This window comes from Protobothrops mucrosquamatus, unplaced genomic scaffold (genome assembly GCF_001527695.2).
Source record: "Protobothrops mucrosquamatus isolate PMUCROS unplaced genomic scaffold, P.Mucros_1.0 scaffold110, whole genome shotgun sequence".
Lineage (NCBI taxonomy): Eukaryota > Metazoa > Chordata > Lepidosauria > Squamata > Viperidae > Protobothrops > Protobothrops mucrosquamatus.
This window is the reverse complement of record NW_015386482.1, coordinates 945,189-955,977: the sequence shown is the minus strand read 5'-3', so window position 1 is coordinate 955,977 and position 10,789 is coordinate 945,189. Positions and strand designations below refer to the sequence as shown.

The window sequence follows — 10,789 nt, the reverse complement described above, 5'->3', positions numbered from 1 at the left end:
ATAAATAAATAAATAAATAAATGGTATGTACAAAATGGGCAGAGCTTCAGTTGCTCACTCACAACCAACATCTTGAAATTTTGCCATATATCCCACTTTACAAATGCTACAGTCTTGCCCTTAGAACTGAAAAATGAACTAATTCAATAAGCTTCAATGATTTTCATTTTTTTTCAGATTCAGATTTTTAAAGTCTGTTCAGAAAAAAAAATAGACCCTGAGCCTTCAGGGGAATTATAACAGACACAATGGATCCCTGCAAGAAGACAGAGAGAACCATAATGATAGTGGTTCTCACTGATTTTTCAAGAAAGAAAGAAATGTCTGCTAGCTGGATCTTTCAGCTTATGAAGTAGGCTGTTTATCAGAAGAAAGCATCCATGCTGTAACAAAACAATCTCCAAGGCTATTATGTCCACTAAAGATGAGCAATTGCTTCAATATTTAAATAAAATACCCACACAAATGATCTCAAATTAAACTGGACTTAATTATCTAGCTTAGTCTAATCCATTAATCAAATTCAATAAGCTTCAATAGTTCAATAACCTTAAATACCACAGCTTCAGATGAAAAGCGGTGTGAATCTAGAGCAGTGTTTCTCAACCTTGGTTGCTTGAAAATGTGTGGCTAATGGAATTCTGGAAGCTGAATTCCATAAATCTTCAATTTTCCAAGGTTGAAAAACACTGATCCGAAGTTTAAATTCTTACTTTGTCTTCAGCAATTAATATATCATAGGCTTCTCTAAAAGCATCCACTTCTGTTTTAGCTGCCTTTACTGCTTCACTGGATATTACCTAGCAAAATAAACAAAGGTGGATATGATTGCTTGTCATTGGAACGTAAGATGTTAAATTATGTTAGCACAATTGGACTGGTGATTATATACAGGAACTCTGTTCACCCCCTGGGACTAACTTTACTGAATTCAGCATGTCCCTGGCATCAGTCAGAAATGTAAGACATTTTCTTAATCACATGGAAAACTACAAACAAGCAAAACATATTTTATCAGCAGTATGTGACTTTTGTGAAATGTAAGAGATATTTGTAAAGAATTATTGATAATATTTTCAAGAAGATGAGGGAACGTTATGGTAAATATTTGTTGAGTGGGCCACTTTGATTCCAAAAGGGCAGGTATCATGAGAAATAAATATTTTGTCAACGTCTCCCCCCCCATGCCTCAGATGTTCTTGCCTTTTCCTTCCTTTTTTTATTAAGATAGTGATGGAGTGCAGCTTCTCTTGAGGTCAGCTCTTCATCCAGAAGCAGTGAATAGATGAGGTTAGTTATTTTAAGTTCTTCCTAGTAAAAAGTTTGAAAAGAGAACAATAAGACTGCTGTTTATATTGAAGCAAGTATGATAAATATTATTCAAGCTCACCTGATATATAACCATTTCACAGTGGACTTTTTTGTCAAAGAGCCTGTTCAGGATTTCATCAAATCCTTGAGTACTTTCCTGAATTGAACCCTGAAGCTTTCTGAGTTCAGTTTCTAGAATCTGTGGAAGGAAAAGGTGCAGTGTCTCTATGTGACAATATTAATGGCAGATAAAAACAATATGTAAGAAATGCTTGACACCTTTTCAATTTAATACCAAGTAAGAATTTAATATCAAGTTATTAATAACTTAAAAGAAAATCCCCTTCATCAAACTCAGGTTTGTAAATATATTTTGTTAATTTCATGACATTAAGAAAAACTTAGAGAAAAGCTACCCTTATTTCTTGGTTATTCAAATTTAATGGAAATTTAATTTGTTAAGTGAATTGGTCCACTAGTTTCTTGTGAATTGTACACTATAAAAGAATAGCATTCAGAAAATAATAAAAGTAAACAACTAAGGTGGCATGTTGCTGACATCTATGGCATAAAAAGAAATTAAACCAAATACAGGAAAACTGGCGTGATCTTCTTTGTCTTATGAGGGAAAGTGAAGACTGCCTCATTCATGCTTAAGACTAATAATTCATTCCTATTTATTTAAAATTTTGAATATAAAATGTGATTATTTTTAAATCTGACAATGGAATATTTGGAAAAGAGATTACATTGGTCATATTTGACTATCTATGTTTGATTTAAAGTAATCAAGGAGGTTTTCCTAATAAAAAATGTTCCACTCTTTAATGAAAAAGAGCTTAATAATCTTTCTTTGTATCTGTTTACCTTTCGATGTTTTTCTCTTTCTTCATTCAGTTCTTTAACCTTCTTTTCATACTCCTTATATATTTTTTTTTCTTCTTCACTCCAAAGGGTTTCTTCTTTTGATGCAAATGGAGGTGGTGGAATCTCCTGAGTATATCGAAGAAAGCATACCGTATCAGAAACAACAGTGGACATTGGGTATTTGCAAAAACCAAACGTTTTAATTAAGTTAAATCTTAATTAAATTAAATTTAATTAAGTTCCAGAATGTATTTTCTAATGCATCCATCTTCTATGTCACATGAGAATAACATACTTTCCAATCTCTCTTTGGTATCTGTTGAACCCTATGGAAAGCCAGTTTTTAACAATTATGTGAGATATGGGAACTTGTTTAAAATAACTTTGAAAATAAATGTTTGAAACCTTTACAATTTTGGGTTCTTTGCATTTTGAACAAACCCCCGTTAGCTGGATTGACAGGGCCATGGAATCAGAGTGGGAAATCTCTCATATACTGTACTTTGTGATACAATTGGTTCTAATGATACTTTGGAAGTACATTGCTGGGCATCCGCTCTTATGACTCTGACAATACTTAAGGAGCGGGTTAGTCAGCTGCTTTTTCTGAGGAAGCAAGTAATGATGGACATGTTTTCTGTTCTTCAGGATTGTTACATGTTCAACACAGGATATTTCTGATATATTTGCTGCTAGCACACTTCTATGAATGGCATGTGGCAATTGCAGCTTTTGCAATTTTATGGATGATTTAGGAACAGTGATGATGATGATGGACATGTGCCCCCAATCCTTTGTCTCCCAGAATTGCATCTGTTGATTATATGTTGTAGTTAAAATGTTGTAGTTTATATGATTACCCTTTTCTTTGGAGTTTCTATCACTGTGCAATTAGCCCAAATTTCTACAGCATCAGAAAAAGAAAATCACCAAGTCAAAGAGTTAACTTATAATTTGAACTGTGTAGGCATTGAGATAAGGTTAAGATACCTACAGCTGTGTTCTTCTGAAGGTACCTGAAGGACATACAGTAGGTATCTAACTGCTTTAACAGTTTGTCTGGAGGGAGTGGGTTGCACTTATTTCCTAAACTATTGGGAATAGTTTCCTTAGTTCTGTGAGTTCTGTGTCTTATGATCTTTCTAATTCATAATTTCTGATGAATTTTTTTATTTTGTATTCATTTATTGTATTGTTTACTAGTTTGTAGGTAACAACATGTATACTTATACATGTGGGCACCTATGGATGGCATGCTTGTAAATTTAACATTTATTGCATGGTTTAATAACTCTGTTGCCTGCATACTGAAATTCTCTTATTTTTATTTCTGTATGTGCAAACTCAGCAATCTTTCCCTCATTCTTTGTCTTTCAGCAGCATTTTTCTGTAAGTCTTCTTGTCTATTATCTTCCTCCTTGTCTGCCTACTATCCTACCTAAATTTTTCAACTGCACCTCTCTGGATCAGAGATAATCTTTTGGGACAAGCGCTGATTATATTATATTAGTTGGTAATCACATGAAACCTTTATGATTTAATAGAAACATAACTCACCATCTTCAAAATATCTTCCTTTTTTATTTCAAGGACTCCATTCATCATGTCCATAAGGCCACGTTCTCTTGCATTGTCACCCTGAAGAATGGCAGAATAAAAGATCAGATAAAGAGTAGATAAAGGGTCAAGCTAGAAAAACTGTGGAAAATAAGGCACTGTGTCATCAGGCTACCTGAGCAGCAAGTCGTCTTTTATATTCAATCCGAGCCATAATTTTGTTTTTTGCCTTCTGCACTGGGGTTAAGTACATTTCTACTTTGATCTATGGGAACAAAAGATGAGGTTTAGCTTCTTCTATGAGCAAGCAATTCACTTTTTTCCCCCTAACAAGCTCCCCAGCTACAATTTCCTTTAAATTTTTACTTCATAACAAACATGGATTCTTTCAATCTGTGAGTACTCTACAAGATGTAAACATTGGAATTCTACAATGATAGTGCATATTTAAGATTGTAGAATAAATTAATACCTGTGCTACCCTGGTTTAAAGGCTTTTATATATGAGGTACCACTATTATACATTGGTGTAGTTGGAAAGAAAAGTTTGTTGTTATCTTAATAATAGTTTTTATCTGAACCACATACATGCATTCCATGTGTAATGTTTTTACTTTACTTTTCTGTCTAAGTAGACAATTGGCATCTCATAAGATTAAAAACCAAAATAGAAAATATGAAAAAGCATAACAAAAACAATCAGTTTAAACAGTTAACTCTATGCTCTGTACATTTAAAACAAGTCGTACTCAATCCCATGAGTAGGATTCAAGCTAGATGACATACTTAGTATTGCTATTTAAATTTATTCTGTATATCAAGTGAGAAGCATTGGGAATCTCAAAAACCTGACCTCTGATTCTTGAACCACCAGTGCTCGCTCTGGTTTCTCATTATCTGTAAGAGTTGGCACCCAGATTTCTTCTTTAATATCAAGCTGGTTCAAGATCTGTGATATTCTTATGTTCTTCTCTTTCACACGTGAAATTTCCAGCTCTTTCATTCGTGCGACTGAATCAAAGTCCTTATTGAAAGCACTCTTCACCTTATAGATAATATCCTGAAATATCAAGGATATCATGGAAATATTACAGCAAACAGTATGTAGTAATATTGTATGTGAAATAATTAAGTTTCTTAAGTGACCTCAAGTAGTTTAAAACTGCTTGCAATTCTGACCACTGGTCTCTAAAAATTCATTGCTTTTGCTTAGAACCATTGGTTGGAAAGATAAAATTATATAAGATTCAGTTTTAAAGTTGTGTTCATATCTAATAATAAGATGGGATAATTTTTAAGCCTGGTTCTTGCATAATAATCATAAAGGATGCTAAGCCAAACCCACTTAAGTTGGGTTTAACATTATGTGTGACCAGTTCTACAAACTGGTCAGCTATCAATAGATTATATTAGGTTAGAACAGATGACTATGTTCACTTTTTCAGCCATGGCTTCTTAAATAAGCCATAATGACTGGGTTCACAAAGTTATAGTTTTATACTGCTTGAAGTATAAATGATTAAACACCTCTGAAGATCACTTTTAGGTAGTCTGTGAATTGAGATAAGTCAGCACTGCTTCTCTGGTGATGTTGCTGTTTTGAAATAGCCTCCCCTTGGAGATCAGACTCACATCCTTCCTACAAACCTTTAGAAAGTTGTTAAAAAACGAACTACTCCACAGGCATTTTCTTGATTTAAAGCACTGCACCATCCTTAATACTTTATTTACTTTTATTTTCATTGTCATTTACCATGGACGTTTTAATTATTATATGGTGTATATCTTGTAAGCTACAAAGAGCTGGTTGCTCGCAATGGGGAATAACTTTACTAAACAAACAAACAAATAACTATAGGTGATAAATATGAGAGGAGAAATGTTGTCACATCATGCTGCCTATAAAGGAATAGGGTGAGATGGGAATACTGAATTACTGAAGCATGATTCTGTCTTTGTTTAGAACATATTCCCAATCCAAGATGCTGATCAGATCTTTAATAAAAGCTCAGAAAAACATTTACATTTTCCTATTTATACTTCCAAAAGTTTTTTGCAATTCAAAGCCTTGCACTTTTTCTAACAGAAATTGATTAATAGCAAATAAAGAAATCTTTAGGGAGAGTCTTTGAAGATACCATTCTCAATATAGCAGATTGCTAATTGCCAGTGACACTTTCTTTTAATGATACCTGACATGTGGAATGCTCCCTGTTCTGTGATATGCCAGATGTCATTTTAGACTTTTTGTTTATTTTTTAAGTTGATTTTTGCCTGTTTATAACTCTTCTTAATATTTATCTTTTATTTGATTATTGAAAACTTTTCAGATTTTTATATAAACATACATGATATATAAACAGTATAGTAAGCAAATTAATAATGACTTGCTTTTATTGCTTTCTGAAATAGAAGTAATATTCTATTCACAGAGTGCAAAGAATTTAAGAGCTGCATTGTAAAATAGGTCCATATGAGCCTCTTGTTAATAAATAAATATTAACTACTGTAGGTTCTCAAGGGTATTACAATAGTTTACAAATGCTTCTGGGTATTTTAGCTGTAATTCCTTAAATCCAGAGAATTTACTTTATAGATCCTGCCCCTACTGATGTTGCTCACTTCCTGCAGACAGTCATATTTTGAACGCATATTTCTGCAGAAGAGATGACATGTACCGTTGTACATGTGAAGCTTTCTCTCCCTGAAAACATGACATGGACATCCAAACATGGCATCATACAAATTCCAGACTTAAATATGATTTGTTTAAAACCAATTTAGAGCTACCTGGAGTTATTGCTCAGTTATTCTTGCTATAAGATACAGAATGCTTTACAAGAGCAGTTCTGCCTATGTATAGTGAAAGAAATAAACAGAATGACAAAGTTACCCGTAGCAATATAATTTGACTTATTTTCTCCTCTCTAGTATGCAGTTCCAGCTGGTTATATAAAAGAGATGTGTTCCCACCATACATTGCACTCAGACTCCCAATCAGTGCATCTATTTTTTCTTCTTCTTCTTCTGTCTTCTCCCCTTCCTCTTTAACGACTGAAGGTTGGGCATCAAATTCCACAATCTTCTTTCGAAGCTGGATAATATATATATATATATAATCATTACTAATACCATAAACTGTAGTAAGTTTTTTAGAAAACATTTCTCTCAAATAAAAGACGTATTCTAAGACCCAGAAGCCAAAACAACGCAATACTGTAAATTTAGTACATAGGCTAGCAGCAAACTCAGGCTGTCAGAGAGAACCAATAAGAGCAGCACCAGAGAAGGATATGGAATAAAAAAAACTTTATATGAAAGATTACTAACCTTCTTGTTCTTTAAATCTTATGGCATTTCAGTTATCAAATCTTATATCTGCCATTTTATGTAGTGTTAATTTAACATTCAGGGAAGCAGGGAAGCATGTTTTTTTCAGTGAGATTCTACATGTCCTAGAATCCATGCATACTATGTTTGTTTTTGGTTTATATAATATTTTACCATTATACTGTGGATTTTTATGCTTAATATATATATATTTCTCTTATATATTTATCTTTTGGGGGTATTTTCCATTATGTGAATAATGTACATGAATTACCTGACCAGTATTCAGTAGGCTCTAGATCAGGGGTAGGCAACTTTGGCTCTTTTATGATTTGTGGACTTCAATACCCAGAATTCCTGAACCAGCCATGCTGACTCAGGAATTCTGGGAGTTGAAGTCCAAAAGTCATAAAAGAGCCAAGGTTGCCTACCCCTGATCTAGATGAATAATCTGCCTAAACCATTCCAGCATGGGAATAGTTAAGAGAAAAACTGGAATGTTAGAATCATCAGACAATATAAACATGGCAATGAAAAATATTTTTCCATCTTTAGGAAAAAAGAAGATTCTACCTTCATATCTATTGATTCAATCTTCTTTAAATATAAAACTCTTTCCAACATTCGTTTTTCTTCTGGACTTCGTTCTTTCATTGGATAATTCTGAACTTCAGAAGAAGAATGGAAAGTCTTTGGAAAGAAAAAAAATGAAAGTATAATTCATGCTGTTTCCAAATACAATGTTTAATATAGTTTCAATTTACAAAAGCTTCATGTTGTACTATTAGAGGTGTACTATTGTACTATTAATTGTTTCTTTTCTTTTTAAAGCTATCTTCTACTAAACAGTAGGATGTTCTCCCATATGAATTAGTCTCAAGATGCTTTTCATGTTTGGGTAATAGATTTGGATACATTATAGGTTAACAATAACAATTGGGATTAAGAACTCCATCAGTTACAAGGTACATCATCATGTGATGTAATGACTTACAATAATGATTCCAGCAGTTCCATTGTGGTCATTAGGCAAATCTTGCATGGTCGTTAGGTGCAATGTCATAGGGGAACACCATTTGCTGGCTTTCCATTGACTTTGCTGTTTAGAAGCTGCCAGTGAAGATCACAAATGGTGATCATGATGGATGTTGCAACCATCATAATTGTAAGGCCATTGCTAAGCACTCAAATTATGATCACATGGCCATGGGAATGCTGCAAAGGCTGGAACTTTGAGGAACAGCAGTAAGTCTCCTTATTTAGCACCACCATAACTTTAAACAGTTGCCAAACCAAGGACTACCTGCAGTATTTTCCTAGATTTTAATTAATTTAAGCATTGATTGCCTTTTAGTTACAGCAGGGTAAAAGTGAGAAAGAAAAAAAAATTACCTTAATTGAACGTCCTTTAACCAACATAGTATCCCAACACTCTTTTTTGATCATCTCACGTAAATAGCAATTGGCTAGATTTTCCATCTCTATATCCTTCCTTACCTTTATCATAAAACAGAAAACAAATGAGGATCAAAAATCCATTGGGTTTATATATCACTCATGTTAACCCTGCACTCATGTAAATCATGTAATATATAATATTAATCAAAATCTTATGTATTACAAAAATCCTCGAAAACACCCATAGATTTAAACATTTGTCACTTGGATTATGTTGATAGAATAAATGTCAATTTGGAAACTGTAAATAAAGTAAAGAAAAGCTTTATTCATTAATGCCAGTGACATTTATATGTGTAAATCTTTAAGTGTCACTTCTATAATGAAGCAAAAATTGTACAATTGTGACTGATAAGGACAATTTTCCTTTCTTGGATTCTACAACTGTAGAAGAAAATACAAAAATAAAGGCAGAAATAAATAAACCAGTTCCTTAAGATAATCCCATTCCAACTTCTGATTTGTTTATTTATTTGAATGGTGAAGTTATTTGATCTTTATAAATCTAGTCCTAAGGAACAATATATACTGTATAATTCTGATCGACTTTCAGCATTCTAGAATTCTTCTCATTCTCTATACAAAGTTTTTTTTTTGTTCAGGACAAATAAAAGTAAATTGAATCCCAACAAGTTGACCATACCCTTTCTACTTCTGAAGCACTGTGTGTTTGCTGTTTCTCTTGTTCTTCTACATCCAGATTGAATTCTTGTTGATCCAGTTTCTCAATTTTAGGTGCAACTGAATTTTCAAACATCATTTCTTGAATCTATTTTTGTAATGATACAGAAATTAATAGTGAGGGAATTATGTATTTATAAAGAGATGGAGAATCTATGATTATCCTGATATACTATATGTTTGAAGTATAATCACAATATATAAGTTTTAATAATAATAATAAATCACTAGCTATGCTAAGTTTAATGTGAAGGAAATGCAAACCATTGGACATCATCAAGAAGAGACAAGGAGTTTGGCTAATATGTCTCCAAATATTTGAAAGACTGCATTTCCATATAGTTATCCCTGCCAGTACTACCTTGTACAGCAACCACGCAAAGCACATTGTATCTTTAAACACAAGCATAATACAGGTCCATTTCATATGAAAGTAATGAAAATTCTGAATCCATAAAAATATACGATAATCATTTGCACTGTGAATTAAATCTGGTGTAGTCATCGTCAAGAACAAGGGACTCTAGCATGAAGATTGCTAGTTTAGATTGACAGAACCAATCTAAACAATAAGCAGTTATTTCACACAACAGCAATTTGGCTTTATAAACTAATCATTTTCAGTAGCCTCAAAATAACTGTCTTGACTTAGTTTGCAGGACTGCAATAGTTCTTTTGCAAACTATTATCTAATTCCCAATAAGTTGGAAATTAAGTATACACCTGAAAATAAGCACCTGAGGCCTAAATCAGGATAAGAGACACGTTGTCTATGAGAGCTAGAGGGCCCACTGTCTCTCCAACCAATATTAAAACAGGTTCTGGCATTGTGGTACGAGATCATAGAAAAATCTCATGAAGTTTTGCAATTTTAAATATATCAAATGATTATTTTTCCTGAAAAAGGCTCCAAATCATATTTGTACTTTACATGGTGACTGAAAGGGCTGTTTTCTCTGCAAATTTCTACTAGGTGCAAGTTAACTTTTGTTATAGTTATTAGATATGGTTTGTGTGATGTTTTACTATCTTACATTAAGTATCAAATAAAAATGACAATGTTTAGTTAGAACACCTTTCTAACTCTTACATTTTTAAAGTTATATTATAAAATTGAAATGGGTGGTTTAGGCCACTGAGTCCAAAACACTGCTCAGTACAGGAATCCAAATTAAAGCACTTCCAACAGAATGAATTGAGTGATTAGTTGTTGCTAGTCTGCTCTCAACTGTCCTTCATATACAGCTGAAGTGGTATAGATGTTTCCCAACTAAAAATAAAGGATTTCAAGATGCATGGAAAAGATCCCTATTATCTTTTCAGATAAATAATTTGGCTATTTACATTCAACCTACATCTTTGTGGAATCCCATTACATGAATCCTAAGCAAGTTACTACCATTGATGATGTTACCTTGTTTGGCTACTGAAACGTCTGCAAGAAAACAAGCAAACTTAGAGAGCACCAAGGACCCCTCATAAGCAAGTTACGGCTATATGGCAAAGGAAAAACAAAGGATTTTAAGACTGTATAAAAGCCACAATCAAATAAGCTGTGTTATGAAAGTAAGCATGAAAAACATAG

The 10,789-nt window shown here is 33.1% G+C and overlaps 1 protein-coding gene across 1 annotated transcript in view; it reads right to left on the bottom strand.

Annotated features, from left to right (window-relative positions):
* Window positions 1-10,789, bottom strand: part of CFAP43 (cilia and flagella associated protein 43) — a 47,835-nt gene that overhangs the window by 11,056 nt on the left and 25,990 nt on the right. Inside the window, exons 21-31 of the mRNA XM_029283498.1 lie at window positions 9,167-9,292; window positions 8,458-8,562; window positions 7,639-7,755; window positions 6,629-6,829; window positions 4,589-4,795; window positions 3,911-4,000; window positions 3,736-3,816; window positions 2,179-2,304; window positions 1,391-1,510; window positions 1,204-1,311; window positions 714-800 (exon numbers count right to left, since the gene is read on the bottom strand). Of these exons, the coding sequence (XP_029139331.1) occupies window positions 714-800; window positions 1,204-1,311; window positions 1,391-1,510; window positions 2,179-2,304; window positions 3,736-3,816; window positions 3,911-4,000; window positions 4,589-4,795; window positions 6,629-6,829; window positions 7,639-7,755; window positions 8,458-8,562; window positions 9,167-9,292 (1,368 nt within the window). The remainder of the gene's footprint in view (window positions 1-713; window positions 801-1,203; window positions 1,312-1,390; window positions 1,511-2,178; window positions 2,305-3,735; window positions 3,817-3,910; window positions 4,001-4,588; window positions 4,796-6,628; window positions 6,830-7,638; window positions 7,756-8,457; window positions 8,563-9,166; window positions 9,293-10,789) is intronic.